Below are 21315 nucleotides of genomic sequence, written 5' to 3'. Positions count from 1 at the left end.
ATCATGGCAACACATTCCAGTAGATGGCGGTAATTCAGTAATACTTGCCACAGGCGTTAGCGCCGTGCATTGTGGGAACTGTATGCCAAGAACACCTGTCAGATGCAGACACAGATAGAAACGTTCTCTAGTATCAGTGGGACATCCTGGGATGTATACAGCAGATTTTACAACTTTTTACCAACAAATACTGAATTTGGGGCAAAATAGCAGGCACTACTACTGTCGTACGCGGTTTGTAAAACATCCGCGGGGATCAATGGAGCTGCGGGAGATGACGTCACACGTCCCAGCATTCATCACGCGACCTGTCAACAGTATACGGTCTGGGAGGACAGCTGATCTCACCAAAACACGAGCGGATGCAGAGGAAGATATGAGTCTGTTTCTCTGTCGGTCGGTCAACTTATTGTACACAGCTGCTTTGCTCCAGCGCATGGGAGGAGAGAGAGGATTCACCGTATCCCCGGAGATCCCACAAGACGACATGAAGTGGATTAGACTGATTGAAACAGGGGAGAAGCCAGGAGAGAGTGCTAACTTTGGGAGCTCTCAAACAACGGATTCCGTCTGTGGATTGAACAGGTACGGAAAATTAAAGTTTCTAGGCTTCAGTACTGTTAATTTTACTACCTGTCATCTTAGTTATCAGCAGTATTTTTGAACGTGAAAGGCGAGTTGGACCGTGTAGCTAACAGAAGCTAAACGTAGCTAAACGTCTGTTGCTCACTTAGCTACAAGAAATTTATTGTAGAAAAGGGGTGGGAAATATAATTGTGGTGTAATGCAAGACTATACAAGCTTCTGCATTTAAAGGGAGATTATCAGTCTACATATCATAAAGATGCGCACGTATTTTGCTGCATTTATCTGCATTCATTGAGACGAGTTGGCATTTTTAAACAATAAATTCAACCTGGTAGCAGCATCAAAATGTACGCTTGTTTCGTGGTAAGTTACCAGAGATTGTACTTCACAACAGAGGCAACGTTGATCAAGATTTAACGGCTACCGAGCAACCCAGTATTTTGGAGTTAATCGCGACCGTATAACTGGTGACTCTTGGACAAATACTGTACATGTGGTGCTTTGTTATTCGTTATAGCTGACTCCAAAGACGTTAAAAACACTACAGTTGCGTTAAATGCATGATTAAACGATTCGGTTATGTTCAATTACGTTTTGTGTGGTATCATTCAATGTCAATGTGATTAGAATGCACAGCTAATGGTAGCATTCTCTGCTGCGTCTTCTGCCGAAGGGGGATGTACGTCAGAGTGACGTGAGGTACCAGCGGGGTATAAAAGGATCGATCTGGCCTCGTCTCGTTCTTCTCACAGACTCTGGAGGTAAGACCCATTTCGTTGTCTCTTAATTTGATGTAAGCATATGTTGTGTTGAACCTGAGCAATGTTAAACGTGATTTAAGGTGAAATGAAAGAACGATATCACGTATAAGTAAGATTTTGCTGCTCTGCGGTGAGATTTAAAACTTTCTAGAAGCTTCTGTGAGGTGTGTTTTCTGAACTACTTTGATAGTGAAACGATGTTAGCCTTTCTATCAAATAAGATATACATAATTAAGATGGAGTGATACATTTTTGGCGCATTTTGAGTACATTTTGATGACTTTTTATCAGCATTTGTGGGTGGTGCTTCAATGCTAGACGTATGCTAATGTTATGGAAATCTCAGCCTTTGTTCTGTTAGCCCGCTAGCGAGGCCTGCTCCGTGTGTGGTTTTGTGTCCTGTTGAGAGAAATGCTCTGTAGTCTTTACTCCAAAGACGATAATTGTCCTAAATGAAATAAGTTTTATATATGTAAGATATTATGTTACATTTGTGGTGAATTTGAAGAACATTTTGATGACTTTTAGTCAGCATTTGTGGGTGGTGTTCCGACGCTAAACGTATGCTAATGTTATGGAAATCTCAGCCTTTGATCTACATTCAGCCTTTGTGTTAGCACGCTAGCTACTCTGTGCTGTCTTTTGTGTCATGTTAACACAAATACTCGATGAACTTTGATCATGGTGCAGTGGTTACCCTTTAATCAAATAGAATATATATATTGATGAAAGAATTGTACATTTTTGGTACATTTTGAATACATTTTGATGGCTTTTACTCGGTTGGCAAAAGTTGTGTGCATACATATGCTAATGTAAGCTCGGCCTTTGTTCAATAATTGCTTTTTGTTAGCCACGTTAGCCTGCTCTGTTATATTAAGACAAATGCTTGATATTCCTAAACCCAAGTACAATAATTGGCTTCTAAATTAATCAAATATATGAATTTTAGATGCTATGAAACATTTTTGGTGCATTTTGGAGAGTATTGCTTGGTGTGACATTTGCTTTGTGGGTTTAGCTTTAATAATGCTGTGTCATAGCTACTAGTTAGCCACCATGGTGTGCCAGCCTCGGCCTGCTCAGTGCTTGGTTTTGTGTAATATTGAAAGAAATGCTAAAAAGGCTGCCCTTAACACAATTAAGATATATATTTAAGATACTTTGGTACTTTTTTGGTGAATTTAACAAGATTTTTATGAGTTTTACTTGGTTGTTTGGTGTGTTGCTTTTCTGTAATACTGAGAGAAATGCTTGTTACCTCCAAGTACAATGATTGGCTTCTAAATAAATTAAATATATGTATTTTAGACACTATGAAACATTTTTGGTGCATTTTGAAAACATTTTGAAGATTATTACTTGGTGTGATATGTGCTTAAAGGTTGTAGATATGGCTATGCAGTGTCCTTATTCAGTTAACAGAGGTCATAAATAGGACTGTTGCTCTTAGGGTAAGAGGATATGGGCTCTGAATTTCAACATTCAGCATTTGTGTTTAGACAATGATGACAGCATGCTGTTTTTGTGGCTTTAATATTCCTGTAGTGTTGTAGTCTTGTTTAACAGTAGGAAAAATGTTTTTAAAGAGTGAACACAGGATATTGAAATATGAAATAACAATTTGATATTAATATAAATTATTAATGATAGTAGTAATAAACTAATAAATGAATATTCAATGATTTGTCACCATGGAAACCTTCTTCTTTGTTGTGCCTGTTTACTTTCAAATTTGTGAAATAGATATGTCATAAGGATTTGAGCTTAGGCTTTTGGAACTCTTGACAGAGGTTCCCAATAGAAGTGGAACTCTCAGAGGGCAGGCTAGAGCTCTGTTTGTTTAGCTAGTTGTTAGCCACGTTAGCTGTAGCTTTTTTCTCCTTGTTTGGGTCATGCTGAGAGAATAGACTTATTGTGCAAGTGTGTGTGTGTGAGGTTTTCTGCCTTTGTTTTAAATCTTAGCTTGAGCTGTTGATCAATTGTGTATCTGTCCTGATTAGCAGGCCAGAGCTAACTGGAATTTTGTGAGAGTAGATCCATAATGTGTGAGTGATTAAAGTGATTGTTTAGGACTTTTAAAGTTGTGTTTTGTGGCATTCCTGGCATGATCTAAATCTGTATATTATATTTGCATGCATGTTTGATGGCTTTTATTCTCCTCAAATTTTCTTGATTTCTCTGAAATAGTATTGATTTGAAGGCTCCCTACCTGTGTTCTCTACTTTACTCTCCTGAGCTTTTTTGGTGCATCTTGAATTCATTTTGAAATTTATTACTTGGTGTGATATGTGCTTTCAGGTTTTAGATATAGCTATGCTGCGTCAGCCTTTTTTTTCTGTGAAAGCTACTTGTTAGCCACGTTAGCTGTAGCTTTTTGCTCCTTTTTTGGGTCATGCCGGAGAATAGACTTATTGTGTGAGAGTGTGTGTGTGAAAGGTTTGTCTGCCTATGTTGTTGTTTATCCAAGTTCAAGTTGTTGATCAGTTGTGTATCTGTCCTGGTTAGCAGGCAAGAGCCGACTGGCATTTTGTGAGGGTTATAGATAAATAATGTGTGAGTGATTAAAGTGATCGTTTGGGACTTTTAAAGTTGTGTTTTGTGGCATTCCTGGCATGCTTTTAATGTGTAGATTAGATTTGCATGCATCTTGATGGCTTTTTTCCCCTACTATTATCTTACTAACTCTTAAATGGAATTGTTTTTGAGATTCCTTAGCTGCATGCTCTTCAGTACTCTCCTGTGCTTTTTGGTGCATTTTAAATATATGTTGAAGGTTATTACTTGGTGTGATATGTGCTTTAGAATTTTAGAAAAAGCTATTCCATGTCAGCCTTTTTCCCTGTGATAGCTACTTGTTAGCCACATCAGCTGTAGCTTTTTGCTCCTTTTTTGGGTCATGCTAAGAGAAAAGACTTGTTGTGTGAGTGTGTGTGTGAGGTTTTTCTGCCTTTGTTTTAAATCTTAACTTGAGCTGTTGATCAGTTATGTATCTGTCGTGGTTCGCAGGCCAGAGCATACTGGCATTTTTTGAGGGTTAAAGATCCATAATGTGTGTGTGTGTGTGTGATTTAAGTGATTGTCTGGGTCTTCTAAAGTTGTGCTTTGTGGCATTCCTGGCATGATCTTATTGTGTAGATGACATATGCATGCATTTTTTGTGTCTCTTTATCATAATAATCTTGATTACTCTGAAATAGTATTGATTTGAAGATTTCTTTGCTGTGTGATCTCATACTGTTACTTGGTTTGATATGTGCTTTAGGATTTCAGATAAAGCTGTGCTGCATCAACCTTTTTTTCTGTGAAAGCTACTTGTTAGCCATGTTACCTATAGATTTTTGCTCTTTTTTTGGGGTAGTTCTGATAAAAGATACATATTGATTACATGTACATGCATTGTTTGATGACTTTTTTTCTTCTACTATAATCTTGATTACTCTTTAATGGTATTGATTTGCAAATTTCTTGGCTGTGTGATCTTATGCTCTCCTGGGCTTTTGATTGGTGCATTTTAAAAAACATTTTGAAGATTATTACTAAGTGTGATATGTGCTTTTAGGTTTAAGACAAAGCTTTGATGTGTCTGCCTTTTTCCCTGTGAAAGCTACTTGTTAGCCACGTTAGCTGGAGTTTTTCGCTGTTTTTCTAAGTCATGCTGAGAGAAAAGACTTATTGTGTGATTGTGTGTGTGAGGTTTTTCTGCCTTTGTTTTAAATCTTAGCTTGAGCTGTTGATCAGTTGTGTACCTGTCCTGGTTAGAAGGCCAGAGCATACTGGCATTTTGTTGAAGTTATAGAACCATAATGTGTGAGTGATTAAATTGGCATTTTTGATGGCTATTTATTCTCCTACAATAATCTTGATTACTCTTTAATGGTATTATTTGAGATTCCTTAGCTGTACGCTCTACTGTACTCTCCTGAGCTTTTTTGGTGCATCTTGAATTTATTTTGAAGATTATTACTTGTCGTGATATGTGCTTTAAGGTTTTAGATATAGCTTTGCTGTTGGCCATTTTCCCTGTGATAGCTCCTTGTTAGCCAAATTATGTAGCTTGTTCATCTTAGTTTAAGCTGTTAACCAGTTGTGTATCCGTCCTGGTTAGCAGGCCAGAGCTTACTGGCATTTTGTAAGGGTTAAAGATCCTTTATGTGTGAGTGATGAAATTAATTGTTTGGGACCTTTAATGTTGTGTTTTTTTGGCATTCCTGGCATGATCTAAATGTGTAGATTGGATTTGCATGCATTCTTTTGTGGCTTTTTATTCTCCCATTATAATTTTGCTTACTTTTAAATGGTAGTGATTTGCATATTCCTTGGCCGTGTGATTTTATGCTCTATTGTGCTTTTTGGTGCATTTTGAATACATTTTCAAGATTATTACTTGGTGTGATATGTTCTTTCAGGTTTTAGATATAGCTACGCTGGGTGGTCCTTTTTTCCTGTGTAAGCTACTTGTTAGCCACATTATGTGGCTTGTTCATCTTAGTTTAAGCTGTTAATCAGTTGTGTGTGTGTCCTAGTAAGCAGGCCAGAGCAAACTGGCATTTTGTGAGGGTTAAAGATCCATAATGTGTGAGTGATAAAAGTGATTGTTTGGGTCCTTAAATGTTGTGTTTTGTGGCATTCCTGGCATGATCTAAATGTGTAGATAAGATTTGCGTGCATTTTTAGTGGCTTTTTCTCCCAACAATTTTCTTGATTGCTCTTAAATGGTATTAATTTGCAAATTCCTTGGCTGTATGCTCCTTTGCTCTCCTGTGCTTTTTTTTTGGTGCATTTTAAATGTATGTTGAAAAACTTTAACCTGGTGTGATATGTGCTTTAAGGTTGTAGATATAGCTATGCTGTGTCTGCCTTTTTCCTTGTGTTGGCTACTTTTTTAGCTGCATTATGTAGCTTTTTGCTCCTGTTTTGGGTAATGCTGAGAAAAAATACTTATTGTTGTGCGAGAGTGTGTGTTAGGTTTGTCTTCCAAATTTTTTTTTATCCAAGTTTAAGCTGTTTATCAGTTATGTGTGTGTCCTGGTAAGCAGGCCAGAGCTTACTGGCATTTTGTGAGGGTTGAAGATCAATAATGTGTGAGTGATGAAATTAATTGTTTGGGACCTTTAATGTTGTGTTTTGTGGCATTCCTGGCATGCTTTTAATGTGTAGATTAGATGTGCATGCATTTTTGATGACTTTTTATTCTCCCACAATGATCTTGATTAGTCTTAAATTGAATTGATTTGCAGATTCCTTAGCTGTGTGCTCAACTGTACTCTCCTGTGCTTTTCTGGTGCATTTTAAATACATTTTGAATACATTTGATGACTATTACTTGGTGTGATATGTGCTTTAAGGTTGTAGATATAGCTACGCTGTGTCAGCCTTTTTTCCTGTGTTAGCTACTTGTTAGCCGCATCATGTAGCTCTTTCTCCTTTTGGGTATTTCTGATAAAAAAAATACATATTGTTTGAGAGTGTGTGTGAGGTTTGTCTTTCAATTTTGTTAATCTTAGTTTAAGCTGTTAATCAGCTGTGTATCTGTCCTAGTTAGCAGGCCAGAACTAACTGGCATTTTGTGAGGGTTAAAGATCCATTATGTGTGAGTGATGAAATAAATTGTTTGGGTCCTTTAAAGTTGTGTTTTGTGGCATTCTTGGCATGATCTAAATGTGTAGATTACATGTGCATGCATTTTTGATGGCTTTTTTCCTAAAATAATCTTGATTACTCTTCAATAGTATTGATTTGAAGATTCCTTAGCTGTGTGCTCTCCTGTACTCTCCTGTGCTCATTTTGGGCATTTTGAAAACATTTTGAAGATTATTTCTTGGTGTGATGTGTGCTTTAAGTTTTTAGATATAGCTACGCTGCGATGGCCTTTTTCCCTGTGTTTTAGCTCCTTGTTAGCCATGTTAGCTGTAGCATTTTGCTCCTTTTTTGGGTAATGCTGAGAGAAAAGACTTATTGTTGTGTGAGAGTGTGTGTGAGGTTTGTCTTCCAATGTTGTTCATGTTAGTTTAAATTGTTAATCAGTTGTGTATCTATCCTGGTTAGCAGGCCAGAGGTTACCTGCATTTTGTCAGAGTTAAAGAATCATAATGCTTGAGTGATCAAAGTGATTGTCCGGGCCTTCCGAAGATGTGGCATTCCTGGCATGATCTTAATGTGTATTGGATTTGCATGCATTTTTTGTTGCTTTTTTTTCCTCCCACAATTATCTTGATTACTCTTAAATGATATTGTTTTGCAGATTCCTTGGCTGTGCGATTTACTTCCCTGTGCTCACCTGTGCTTTGGAGACTACGACTGCTGCATTTCTGCGATCTTCTGTTCCAGGACACACACATCTTGACACTCATATATCTCTTTAAACCGACACACACCTAGACTAACTGCTAATCTGCACACACTTTAATTGATTTTATACACATCCACTCAAGCAGACACACACAGACACACACACTCACACACACAGACACACACACACTTGCCCTCAGCCAAGGTAAGTTAAAACATTTCTACATTGTAATGTTAGGTGAAGCGTTGCTGTGTGAAGCCTTGTGAGTATGATTGGCACAGATTGACTGGTGTTTTCTCTGTGAGCGTGGACTCAAAAATTTCTCTCTAATCTTCCTGTTCAGATGCCTAGAGCGAAAGGCCATCGGAGGGCGTTGGCCTTGAAGAGGAAGAGGGCAGAGGACCACCCCTGGACTGCCCTCGAGCCTGTCCCCGAGTTCGTTGCTCGTATGTGTCAAACTTTCATTTCAGAATGTTCACTGATATGGTTTGGATGTAATGTCCCTTAATGATGTTCTGACAAACTTCAATGTCCTTTACAGGGCGCGGTACCGGGTACCGCCACCGAACGCGGAGATGGCCAACCTCTGCACTGACCCACCGGAGCCGCAAGTTGGTCACTCCAGCGCATCGTCCGGACCAGAAGGTATGATTTTTGTTTAATTCATCGAAAAATTGCAGCGAGTAAGGTGTATGTTGGTAGGTTTCTCTGTTGTTAAAGAACGTCTGTGTTTTTGCAGCTGGTGTTCGTCGTCGGAGACTCCCACCTCCGGGCCATGGTGGACGGCTTCGTGCCCATGCCGGTAGGTTCTCTGTCCTTTGCTTTTCTGTCTGTTCCAGGTGCATCGGCAGCCGAGCTGAGGACAGAGGCCCTGCACGCAGACGTCCCGTGGACCCCCGACGCCGTCTGCGTGCTCGCCCCGAGCAACAACCTCACGGCCAGCCGGACGGTTGGCGAGGCAGCGTTGGACTTCGGTGCTCTCCTGACCTCCATCGCCAGCCGCTGGCCCAAGGTGTGTGTTTGTTTCATGTTTTTGTTGTTAATCGTTTGGTTTTGTGTCAGCAAAGCTGTTGTGAGCAGCCTTTGTATTGTCATGCACTTATTTTAGAGACATGAATGTGATCTGCTGACAAAGGTTTTTTTTCTGTAAGGTGTTCGTGCTGGACTTCCCTCCACGCCTGAACATCCACCCGGGCCTGCAGTTGGCGCTGCGTCAGGAATTCCACCGAGTCGCAGCACGCATGGGTATGTTTCAATCGAGTTTTTCTGCAAAATCTGAGATTTGAGAATTTTATATTTGTGTGACCGCATGCATGGATGGACATGTACATGTAAATGCATGTGTTAATGTTTTCAAGTACTTAATGATTTTTTTGTGTGTGGTTTGTGACACTTATTTCAGGTTTCCCTTACGTGTCTGTGGCTGAGCACCTCCCCCTCCATCGGTTGGAGCTGTGGTGCCCCGACGGCGTAAGTATTGTCCTAAAATTTACACATCACTTTATGTGACACTAAAGAAAACATCCAGCTAACAAAGTGAAATGTCTGCTGTGTCTGACTGTTTTTCAGGTGCACCTCAGCGACACCGATGGGACCCCTGTGCTGGTGGATCTGCTGTGGAACGCTGCTGTCCAGCAGCTGGCCACGCGTCCACCCTCGCCCACGCCCGCGGTGTCCCGCCGGACATCGCCGCGTGCCACGGTGTCTCCCAGGCTAGTTGTGACAGGACACCTCCCCGTGACCCGTCACAGCGACCCCTGGGAGTGGACTGTGGTTGGAAAGGAGGACAAGGTAAAGTGTTTCTCTGATTGACTGTGTAGAAGTTTGTACAAAGCCTGCAAGTGAAGTTTTATTTTAAAACAATTTTTGTTTTTTGTTTTGAAGGCCGGAACACCTGCTGTGGTTCGGCCTGTCATCCCGCCCAACCCTGTGTGGTTCAGCGGTGACATGTTGGATGCTATGGAGAAGGTCAGTCCTTCTTCTGGCTCCAGCTGCATCGCTGAGCCACCAGCTGGCCAGGTAAAGTGCACACAAGCCATATGACCACATAGTTGATAACACAAGCGGTAAACAGCTGTTATAAAGTTTCTTTTTCTTCCTCTAGGCTTCGCGTGCGAAGCGTCGGCCACGAGGTGTTGCCAAGAAGCGCAGTGGAGGAAAGCGGCAGGTGTGTTTTTTTTTTAATTTTTTACTGGTTATGAAGAGCGACCAATGCGGTGTGATACATGTTTTGATAAGAGTTGCATTTTGATTTTTTTTTCATGTTTTCTGTTCTCTATAGGTGGCGGCAACACCTTCACCTGCCCAGGAGACCGTGTCTGCCTCCGGCCCCAGTCCGGTCCAGCGCCAGGTGCGTTTTTGTTTAAACATATTATGTGACTTATTGTTGTTACACCTGCATTTTTCCGCCTGGTTTGTCATGCAGTTAAACTGAATTTTTGATATGTGTCAGGCGGAGGCAGCAGCCCAGGAGTCCGTGGTCCCGGAGGTCGTCGTGGAGGAGACATCGCTGGAGTCCGAGGCGCCGCAGGTCGTCGCGGAGGAGGTGGCTGCGCCGTGCCCTGCTGTCGCCGAGGGAACCCAGAGGCCCCAGAAGATCAGCAAAGCTAAGGACCACTTTTTTTCTTCTGCTTGTGTTTCTGATGCTGGGTTAGATTGTGACAGTAGTGATGTAGCAGCAGAGGCTAGCAGAGCTGGGAGGCCAGTCAGGGTTGTGCGCGGGTTGTTTCATCAGGCTGACGAGCGCTTTTTTTACGGAGGACAGCAGTGTATGGCTATAGCTTTGGTCAGCTTAGCCAAACACACGCTGAGCAGTGTTTTTTCCTGGGACAGGCGTCAGCTTGATCGCGCGGTGATTTGCGGCGACGAGTTGTACAGTAATTTGCGCGATCGAGGCATCTTCAACCACGTGACAAATCTGCTCTCTGTCCCAGATTTGCCTCAGCGGTTGATGATTGATGATGCGGTAGTTCGCTTTGTTTTTGGCGACTCGGTGTTCGGGGATGTCGGCGTGACCGAGGGTGAACACATCGACAGCGGTGTGTTCATCAGTTTGCGTGACGGACTAAACAGGATCTTCGGTCAGTACCGCACATGTCTTCTGACGATGTGTGGCAACACTTCTGCCATCATCTGTGAGGATGGACGGTTCGCTGTGGTGGACAGTCACTCACGCGGTAACGAGGGCTTGTTACACTTTAACGGTACAAGCGTGGTTTTGCATTTTGCGTGCCTGGATGACCTGCACCACTACATCTGTCGCTTGGCCGACAGTCTCAGTTCAAGGGAGAAGCTCTTTGAACTGTGTGGCGTCACTGTCCATGTGGGTGCAAGTCCAGTGCTGCCTGGTGTTTCTGTGGAGGGTAGGGTCACAGGGGTGACTGCTGCTCCAGCACCAGAGTGTAGTGTTGTGTCTGAGCGTTGTGTCAGTTCAGATGTTAGTCCAGCACTGTCAGGCGTTTCTCTGCGGTCTTATGCCAGTGTGTTGAGCGGTGGCTCACCGGCAGGACCAAGCGTTACTGATGGCAGTAAGTGGGGCATTTCTTCTGACACTTGTTGGTCGAAGAAATCAGGGCGATCCGGCTTTCGTTTTAGGTACGATGAAGATTTCCCTCCGCTTGGTCTTAGTGCTTATGCAGATGTCAGTCCAGTGCTGTCTGGTGTTTCCGTGGAGAGGCAGGTCACTGAGGTGAACACTGCTCCAACACCAGAGTCTAGTGTCGTCAGTGAGGGCGGGTTCAGTGATGTGGTTTCTGAAGGCAGTTGCGAGCATGAGGTTTGTGTTAGTGTAGATGCCAGTCCAGCGTCGTCAGGAGTGTCTTTAGCTAGCGATGTTAGCAGTGTGTCAGCAGCAGAGAAGCGTAGGATTTCTTCTGGCCCTCGTGTGTCAAAGAAATCCAAGCGCTTTGATGTTGGCGAGGCTAATTTAGATGTTGAGTTTGTAGATACTGTTAAAAATGCAGAGCTAGTCTTCCGTCCTCTCAGTGTAGATGTCTGCAAGGCTGTGTGCAGTAGCTTTAACTTAGAGTTTGTGAAGACTGGTGGACCGGTGTCCACGCGTGTTGGTTTGTTAGGGGTTCCATGTAGAAATGAGAGGATCGTGGCCGATGGTAACTGCTTCTTCAGAGCCATCTCTCAGGCTGTGAGTGGTTCTCAGAAGCACCATCGTAGAATTAGGCTTGCCGTTTGTAAACATCTCCAGAGAAACGCTGGTCATTATTCTACTCTGATTAGGAGTGAGTACTCTTCAGTGTCAGAGTACATTCAGCAGTCCAGGATGGCAAGTGTTAATTCTTGGGCCTCAGAGGTGGAAATTCAGGCTACAGCAGATATGTTAGGCGTTAGTGTTTGTACGTTTTATGATGGTCGTTGGTTAAAGTACAGCTGTAGCAGTAAGTGTTTGTCAACTGAGTGCATTTATTTAGAGAATATCTCAGGGAACCATTTTGAGAATGTAGTTTGTGTTTATGAGCCTGGACTGCAGAGTTGTTATGGTTATTGCAAAGTCAGTGAGGTTTCAGGTTACAGCTTTAGGGCTAGATGTCAGGAAGGTGGTGTTGGTAGAGAGGCAACAGCACTTTGGTGCAGTGATGCCATGGAAGTTTCAGATCTAGGTTTAGATGTTGAAGACGATGTAGAGGATGCTAGAAAAGCAGAGTCAGGTAGCTGGTCAGTAAAATCGCGGTATATCAGGCATAGGGACTGGGTACAGACCAAAAAAAATAAGTTTCTTAGGGAGAGATGTCAGTTGAGGTTTAGAGAGAGGTATGAGGAAAATGAGATTTATAGGGAACAGAAAAAGTTAAAGAGTGTTGAAAAGTATCATGAAAATATATCACACAGAGAGAGGGTTAAAGGTTTAAGTGTTGGTAAATACAAAGACAGCATGAAGCATAGGGAGGAAATGAAAGCTAAAAGTAGGGTTGAATATAAAGACAGTGTCGAGCATAGAGAGAAAGTTAAAAACAGGATTATGGTAAAATACAGGGATAGTGAGGAGCATAGGGAGAAAGTTAAAGCTAGGAGTAGAAAACGTAGTAAGAGTCAGTATGGTAGTTTAGAGCATAGGCAGCGGGTTATTGGTCGTGTTAGGCTCAGCAGGAAACACAGGGTAGAGCAGTCAAGAGACTTTGGTTTTGTCATGAAAGAGTTTTTAGAGCAGGTTAGAGATGGACCTGATTTTGTCTGCTGTGTTTGTCACAGGTTGTTGTTTAGAAATCAGGTCGTTAGTTGTGATAGGGACTCTTACAGCAGAACCAGCAGAACAGCTGAACTTGCTGAGGAGTGTATTAGTGAGTGTTTCCTGCATCAGTGTAGTGATGAGTGTGTTGTGCCATGTCCATTGGCAGTTTCTAGAGGTCAGCTGTGGATTTGTCACTCCTGTCAGGCTAAGATTAGTAAGGGTGAGATGCCAGCTGAATGCTGGATCAATAACCTGGAGCTGGATCCCATTCCTCCTGAACTGGGATGTTTGAATAGTTTAGAGCAGCATTTAATCGCGTTGCATATTCCGTTTATGAAGATGTTGGCACTGCCGAAAGGGGGGCAGAACGGGGTACATGGACCTGTGACATGTGTTCCAGCTGACATTGTGCAGTCAACTCGTGTGTTGCCCCGGTCCAGTATGGAGGGGTCGTTAGTACAGGTTAAGCTGAAGCGTAAACTGACATATAAAGGGTATTACGAGTACCAGTTTGTAGATACTTTGCGTGTAAGACAGGCGCTAGATTATTTAAAGAGGACCAATGCCCTTTATGCAGATATAGAGTTTAATGAGGACTGGGTAAATGAGTTTTGTAGGATAGAAGATGAAGAGAGGGAAGAGGCAGAGTCTAGTGAAGATGAGGCTGTTGTAGATCAGGACGTTGTAGGGCAAGGTGTTGTCGAACACAGTGGTGTTGGCGCTCAGGGAGCTGATCAGGTTAGAGCACAGGCAGAGTTTGTTGAGGCAGATGTAGAGGAAGCTTCAGACATAATACAAGATGAAATGTTACATGACAGGCAGCAGCACTGCATGTTTCAGGACACTTGTCTTATGCCTGTTGATATTGGTCAGGAAGCATTAGATCAATATTTTGAGGATATAGTTAATATTGCGCCTGCAGAGGGAAATTGTCCGGTAAAGATGCTTTCTGACCAAACGAATGAGGCTAAATGTTTTCCCGTGTTGTTTCCTAGAGGTGATAAGACCTTTCACGACACGCGATCCGCTCACCTGTCGCTGACGCGTTATTTCAACAATAAGATTATGCATGCGGACGGTCGTTTTGCGCGTAATGTAGAGTACATATTTTTTGCACAGTACATGTCGGAGTTAGATCAGGTAGTGTCGAATGTTTCTGTAGCGTTGCGTAAGGGTAAAGTAGGTCAGAGGTCTCAGCGAATCACTCAGGGTATGTTGAAGGATGAGGAGGCTTTGAAGCAGTTGTTAGAGTTTGATGATGGGTTTAAGTTCCTGAGACCAATCAGGGGGACTCCGGCATTTTGGCAGACTGTTCAGAAGGAAGTTATGGCTTGCGTTCGTCAGTTAGGGATCCCGACGTGGTTTTGTTCATTTTCGTCTGCTGATATGCGCTGGCAAAATCTGCTGACCAGCATCCTGAGGCAGGAAGGCAGATCGCAGACGGTAGAAGATTTGGAGTGGGCAGACAGATGTCAGTTGTTGCGACGTAATCCAGTAACAGCTGCGAGGATGTTCGATTACAGATGGCATTGTTTTTTGAAAGCAGTTCTCATGTCTCCCGCTGAACCAATTGGCAAAATCGCCGATCACTTTCATAGGGTAGAGTTTCAGCAGCGCGGTTCTCCTCATGTTCACTGTTTGTTTTGGATCGAGGGCGCCCCCAAAATTGGTAAGAACACAGATGAGGAGGTAGTTGCGTTCATAGATAAATACGTCTCGTGCGAGTTGCCCTCTGACGATGACACATTATTGGACATTGTGACATCGGTTCAAACACACTCCAAACGACATGCTAAGACTTGTAGAAAGTCAAAGAAGAGCAAATGTCGTTTCAATTTCCCAAAACCAGCTACGAAGCGGACATTTATTTGTCACAAGAAAGAGTGCAAATGTGACGGTAAAAATGCATATAGCACAGAGGAGAGAGCTGCTTCAAAAAACATGCCAATCTGTAAGTGTTTCGACGATGACAATGAGATGCCCAAAGAAACAGCGGAGGCAATTTTGACAGCTGTTAAGAAAGCTGTTGAAAATGAGGTGCCTCCTGCGTCTGTTGATGAGTTGTTTGAGAGTTTGGGCATTAATCAGGACATCTATGAGCAGGCGTATCGGCGTTTAGAAAAGAAGACAAAGGTAGTGTATAGGAGAGAGGTAAACAGTGTTTGGGTGAACCAGTATAGTAAAAAGTTGTTGAAGTGCTGGAACGCCAACATGGACCTTAGCTTTGTCACTGACGCCTACGCGGTCGTCATTTACATCATTTCGTACATTACGAAGTCAGAGAGAGAAATTGGCCTTTTATTGAGCAATGCCCAAAAAGAAGCTTCCAAAGAAGGAAATCTCTCTGCTAGAGAAAGCTTGAAGAAGCTGGGGAGTGTATATTTACACAACAGAGACGTCTGCGCCCAGGAGGCAGTGTATAGGCTAACGTCCATGCATCTGAGGGAATGTTCCCGAAAGGTTGTCTTTGTGCCGACAGGGAGCAACATAGTCAAGATGAGTTTACCTCTCAGTGTTTTGCGGGAAAGGGCGTCATCACATGATCTTCGCTCGGACGACATGTGGATGACTAGCATAGTGGACAGGTTTAAGAACAGGCCCGACGACAGCGTGTTTGCGGACATGTGTATGGCGACGTTTGCATCTGAGTATCGTGTTCTCTACAGCAATCAAAAATCAGAAAATGCGATTAAACTGAAAAACAATTTGGGCTTCATCCTGAGGAGAACACGATCTCAGTTTGCAGTGGTTCGGTACATGCGTTTTAACCTAGAGAAGCAGGAGGAGGCTCATTACCAGAGTCTGTTGCAGTTGTTCCTTCCTTATAGAACTGACTCTGAGCTCAAACCTGAAGGCTTTGAGTTCTTCAGTCAGTTCTATGAGGTCGGGGAGGTAAGGTTTAGGGACGGCTCCGTGCACTCGGTGCAGGCCGTGGTCGAGGAGAATAGGGCCAAATTTGAGTTTGACTGTCCGGATTTGGAGCGAGCCCAGGAGATTGCTGAGCTGCTCGGTGGTGTAGATGAGGATGTGTGGGGTGAGTTGTGTCCTGAGCAGGAAGCTGAACGCATTGAGTGTTTAGAGGAGAGGAGGCAGCAGCAGGCAGAGGAGATAGAGGGAGAGCAGCTAGTGGAAGGTTTAGAGAATATTCCTGATTTGATGGGTGCTGCTAGACAGGTTGTTAGGTTAGAGAAGAACAGAAACACTATGTCTCGTAGTGAGGGTTTGTGTTTGGTTAGGTCTCTGAATGAGACACAGTTAGCTGTTTTTTATAGGGTGAGACATTGGTGTTTGCAGAAGGTGATGGGCAAAAACCCAGAGCCTCTGCAGGTGTTTGTGACAGGTGGAGCAGGAACGGGGAAGAGTCATTTAATCAGGGCCATTCAGTACGAGGCAGGGAGGCTTCTGTCAGCACTATGTCATCAACCAGACGATGTCACAGTTTTGTTAACTGCTCCTACGGGCATCGCTGCATACAATTTAAATGCAGCCACAATTCATCACACATTTGGCATCGGAACACATGCTAGTTTACCTTACACCCCTTTAGGTGAAGATAAACTAAACTCGCTCAGAGCTGAATTGGGTCACCTCCAAATTCTAATCATTGACGAGATCAGTATGGTTGATCACATTCTGCTGGCTTATGTTCATGGTAGGCTGAGGCAGATTAGACAGACAGGCGACTTTTCCCCTTTTGGCGGTGTGAGCGTGATAGCCGTTGGTGACTTCTATCAGTTGCCTCCTGTTAAAGGGAAGCCTCTGTATAGCAGTCCCATCGGGGTGGATCTGTGGTGTAACTTTAGCGTAGTGGAGCTCACAACGGTAGTTAGGCAGAAGGATAGCGTGTTTGCTGAGTTGTTGAACAGGCTGAGAGTGCGTTCTAAGGTTACACCCCTTTTAGAAACGGACGTCCAAATTTTAAAGTCACGCGAGACCGGCGAGGAGAGCTCAGCCTTGCATATTTTCCCGACAAATATGCAAGTGGCTGAGCACAATCTGGAGCAGCTCTTTGCCTCGTGTCCTGATTATGTCACTATTGATGCTCAGGACTACCAAAACAGTAGCAAAACAGGCAAATTGGAGAAGATGGCCGGGCATCATAGAGCAGCATCAGACACGTGTTTGCAAGAGCAGCTGTGTTTAGCTCGGAACGCGCGCGTCATGTTGTGTAAGAATGTAGATGTTGGGGATGGTCTGGTCAATGGAGCATGTGGCACCGTCACTCACATTGAGTTTAAGAATGTGAAAGACAAGTTTCCTCAAACAGTTTATGTTAAATTTGATGATCCTAGAATTGGCTCACAGAGGAGGAAACAGCGTGCACATGCAGCAGTAGAATGCAGGGATTCTACTGCTATTGATCCAGAGCAGGAGAAGGCCACAAAGTGGGGGGGTTTGCGTGTTCAGTTTCCTCTTCGGTTAGCGTGGGCGTGTACTGTACACAAAGTTCAGGGTTTGACTGTGGACCAGGCTGTGGTCTGTTTTAAGAAGGTTTTTGCACCTGGGCAGGCGTATGTAGCACTTAGTCGAGTCAGGGCTTTGTCGGGACTGATCATCAGGGATTTTAATGAGAAGGCCATTTTCAGCAAGACCACCATCAGGGAGGCACTGGAGGGCATGCCTCCATTTTTGATTGGACAGCAGAAACCTTCATCAGATGCACCCAGCTTCTCTGTGTATCTGATGAACGTTCAAAGTTTAAGCCGGCACTTGGTGGATCTGGTGTCTTGCACGCAGCATTTACAGCCTAACTGTATTGCTGTCACAGAAACGTGGCTCACTGCACAGTCCTCATTGGACAGTGTCCAAATTGAAGGTTTCACTTTCCACAGTCGTCCTCGTGGTGTGTGTTACAGCAGCAGCAGCAGTCACGCCAAATTGTTAGAGCTTCAGCAGCAAGAACATGGTGGAGTTGGTTTGTATAGTCAAGACCAATTGGACTGTGACGTTCTGCAGGTACCCGATTTGAATCTGGAGTGTTTGGTGTGCCTGTTTCCAAAAGTTAACATAGTTTTGGCAGTGATCTATTGTCCACCATGTTATCCAAATTTAGTACTGAAAGAAAATCTGGGGAAGTTACTTGATTGGTTGAATCCAATCAGTAACACGATTGTAGTAATGGGAGATTTTAATGAAAACATATTGAAAACCTCATCAATTTGTAAATTCATGGGCACAAAAGGATTCATGCAGCATGTAACACAGGAAACCACAGAGAAGGGGACTTTGATTGATCATGTGTATGTTAAAACAGCACAGTACGATGTGGAATGTGCAGTGATGCCCACGTACTTCAGTGATCATGAAGGTATTCTGTGTAGTTTTAGAGTTAAAGATGATCAGGGGCAGGTAGATGTTAGTGTAGGTGAGTTAGAGGAGCTTTTTGATGCAGAGTTTAGTCTAGGTGATGATTAGTGTGGTTGGTTTGACAAAGGATTCACAGTGGCAGTGTGAGTTCTTTGTCTGAGTCAAACACAGCTACATCTCTGTACCAGGGTGCAAATATTGCTGTTTTCGCGTTAGTTGTGTTTATCTATGGGGTGTTAAGAGGAAACTGGACTACGGGACGAAACTGCGACCATGGTGGAAGCCAAAATTCACACCATGAAAAACGCAACATACTACATACCAGTCTGCCCACTCACAAAGTGAACGCCATGTTGGGATTTTAGTGGTCTGTTGTGCTTGTTTTCTAATATATGTATATTTATTATATTTATTGTATTTATTCATAGTGAGGTTTTAGAGTTGAAGGTATTTGCCGTGCAAATGTTGTGTAGTTGTAATTAAAGATGTAAATAGTAATTATGATATGATAGTTCATAAAATAATCATGCGTCTCAGTGAAAGAGGAAAGTGGGTTTTTTAATGTTGTTGATCATGTAGGCAGGCGTTTTAGATAATCATGTATGCTGTAGTTGTTAGTGTTTTAGCTGTTAGTCTTTGCTTGCTGCACATTACCTGTCATTTTCTTAATGTTTTAAAGTTTAAATATGTATTATTGACTGTATGTTTCAGTTTAGTTGTGTTAAATCTTCATAAGTTCACTTTCAACAGTTCAGATGAAAACTGTTTGTTGGTGAACATGAAGTAAGAGCAAATCTGTTCTGGCACCACAAGGCTCAGACTCCCCATTCTGCATGCCTGAATGCCAGGACAGGACACTTTTAAAAATAAATAGTTATTATTGTAATTGTTGCAATTTCCATGTCTCCTCCTCCCCTTTGTGTCTTTCAGTGTTGTGTTTTCTCTTTGTCTGTCCCTCTGAAACCTATTACAACATTCTGATCATGTACATATGTGTTTAGAGTTAGTTTAGCTGGCTCAGATAATTTTGTTCTTAAAATGAATCTTTGTGTCTCTGAGGTGAACTGTCTGGTGAAAGGTGCTGCAGTGATCCCCAGCCTCCTCACCAGCAATGAGCTGTGGATGTGGATGAAGCAGCGAGAGACTTTTGGATTCACAGCAACACATGTATTTGTTTTGTCATCAGCCTAAGTAGTTTAGATGAACTGTAGTATTGAAGTATTTATGTCTATTACATTAAAATGTGAAAAGTTAAAGATAAAAAACTGAAAATATCTTAATGTTAGTTTGACAGCAGGGAAAGAATGAATGTCTGGATTCCTAATAAGTGTTGGATGAATTGTAAAATAAAATGATGGTTTTATTAATCTTTATGTTGAGTAAGTTTTTTATATTCAAGAGAAAACACAAGTAAATTGTATGGACACGATTAAAGTCTGTGGAAATATATTTGAGCAAAACCAGACATTTAAATGTGAAACAGTTTTTTTTAAATAAATTATATAATGCTAAACATCAGTGTTGTCTGTCATGCTGTTAATAGCTACTCAAAATGTTTTTCATGTAGTGTGAAAAAACAAAGGTGAGTGATAACTGTTCTCCTGGTTTACAGTGTAATATAGGTGGGTCAAACTTAAAAGTGTCAGCTGAGTGAGGATGAAAAAGGTCGAGATTTGATTGTCTTGGTCCCACACCAGCCACCCAGATGTGAGTTCATGGAAATTGAAAAATGAAAAAGTTCTTGATGACTTGGGTATAGATGAAATGATGTTATTTTTGATCAGATTTAAATTTTGTAAGTGGTGATTCCTTAATATAAAGTTGTAGGTATAAGCTACAATGTGGTGAAGCATAATTGATGTGATGAGGAAAAAGAATCTGTAGTGAAGCAGCCAAATGGGTTTCATGTGAAATGAGAGTTGCCCATTCATTCAACCACCTCACACCCAACATGTTTCACACCTGTACCTGCAGCCTTGTAAAAAAAAAAAAAAGACTGCAATCAGAGACAAAAAAAAACAAGAAGCGTTAGACGTGTCCCCTGGTCTTTTGATGGTTTGTCATGTCATCATGTTGTGCGTCTCAATGAGAGAAACGTTTTGGTGTTGGTTTCATGTCTCTAGGACATTCCTACTGGCTGCTATGGCTGCTATGGCTGTTTAGGTGTGCGTAGATGGTGAGAGCATATTATGGGATGTTGGGGAGTCAGTTGATACAATGGTAACGTATCCTCTGCTATGCTGAATGACATCATCTTTTGCTGCATGCTTGGAACTCCTAATTAGCGTGAGACAAAGCCCCAGTAGAGTTTGGAATGAGAGTTTATCAGGCATGTAATGTAAAGAAGTCCTCACAGAGTCCACAATTTTACCTCAATCTGTGTCAAAAATATCATATTTGGTAGTAAATTTAGTCAGGAATCCATTTTTGGCATTTTTAAAGCTGTACGAGTTATACTTTTTTCAGTAGAAGCCCAGGTGTGTGCCTAGGTGGCGCTATTGAGCATATTATGGGATGTCGGGGGTCATGTTTGGTATCAAATTGCGATTTTTGGCGCTGGCAATGTGTGTGCCAATTTTGGTGAGTTTTTGAGCATGTTTAGTGGGTCTAATTTGCGTTCTCTGGGTGCGTGGAATAATAAGAAACAAGCAGCGTTAGACGGGTCCTCTGGCTCCTGCCGGTTTTCCCTCCAATGTGTCCGACAAAATGAGACGAACATTTTGGCGTTTGTTTCATCTGTCTACGACATTCCTAGCCCCAGTTAGGGCTGTTTTGGTGTGCATAGGGTGAAAGTGAGCCTCATAGCTCTGAGAGAATATTATGGGATGTCTGGGAGTCAGTTAATACCATGGCAATGTATCCTCTGCTATGCTGAATGACATCACCAGCTGCATGCTTGGAATTCTAATTAGCGTGACACTAGTGTGACTAGAGGCTGGAGGGAGTTTTTATCAGGCATCTAATGTAAAGGAATCCTCACAGAGTCCACAATTTTACCCCAATCTGTGTCAAAAATATCATATTTGATAGAAGAGCTTGTGAGGAATCCATTTTTGGCATTTTTAAAGCTGTACGAGTTATACTTTTTTCTCTAGAAGCACAAATGCGTCACAAAACAGATGGAAGAGTGCTGGAAATGGATTTTTTATTTATGAGAAACGTCCAAACTACTTGTCCTGTAGGTC

The 21315-nt window shown here is 42.5% G+C and overlaps 1 protein-coding gene across 2 annotated transcripts; it reads left to right on the top strand.

Moving 5' to 3' along the window:
* The first annotated feature begins 446 nt into the window (after positions 1–446).
* LOC141810492 (uncharacterized) lies at positions 447–19480 on the top strand. 2 transcript variants are annotated; one of them, XM_074698106.1, is made up of 13 exons: positions 447–585; positions 1262–1349; positions 7594–7845; positions 7985–8087; positions 8183–8286; positions 8381–8653; positions 8793–8886; positions 9044–9111; positions 9211–9432; positions 9526–9660; positions 9746–9808; positions 9923–9991; positions 10094–19480. In XM_074698106.1, the coding sequence occupies exons 4-13, from the start codon at positions 7985–7987 to the stop codon at positions 18236–18238; spliced, it is 9276 nt and encodes a 3091-aa protein (XP_074554207.1). In that variant the 5' UTR covers positions 447–585; positions 1262–1349; positions 7594–7845; the 3' UTR covers positions 18239–19480. The 2 variants fall into 2 exon arrangements, with proteins under 2 accessions (XP_074554207.1, XP_074554216.1); XM_074698115.1 differs by lacking the exons at positions 9211–9432; positions 9526–9660; positions 9746–9808; positions 9923–9991 and having other exon boundaries at positions 9044–9060; positions 10187–19480.
* Positions 19481–21315: the final 1835 nt, after the last annotated feature.

This window comes from Halichoeres trimaculatus, unplaced genomic scaffold (genome assembly GCF_033239565.1).
Source record: "Halichoeres trimaculatus isolate MK-OKI-2021-1 unplaced genomic scaffold, fHalTri1.1 fHalTri1_scaffold_2, whole genome shotgun sequence".
Taxonomy (NCBI): Eukaryota; Metazoa; Chordata; class Actinopteri; order Labriformes; family Labridae; genus Halichoeres; species Halichoeres trimaculatus.
Note: the sequence above shows the minus strand (reverse complement) of the source record. Positions and strands in the feature narration are given on the sequence as shown.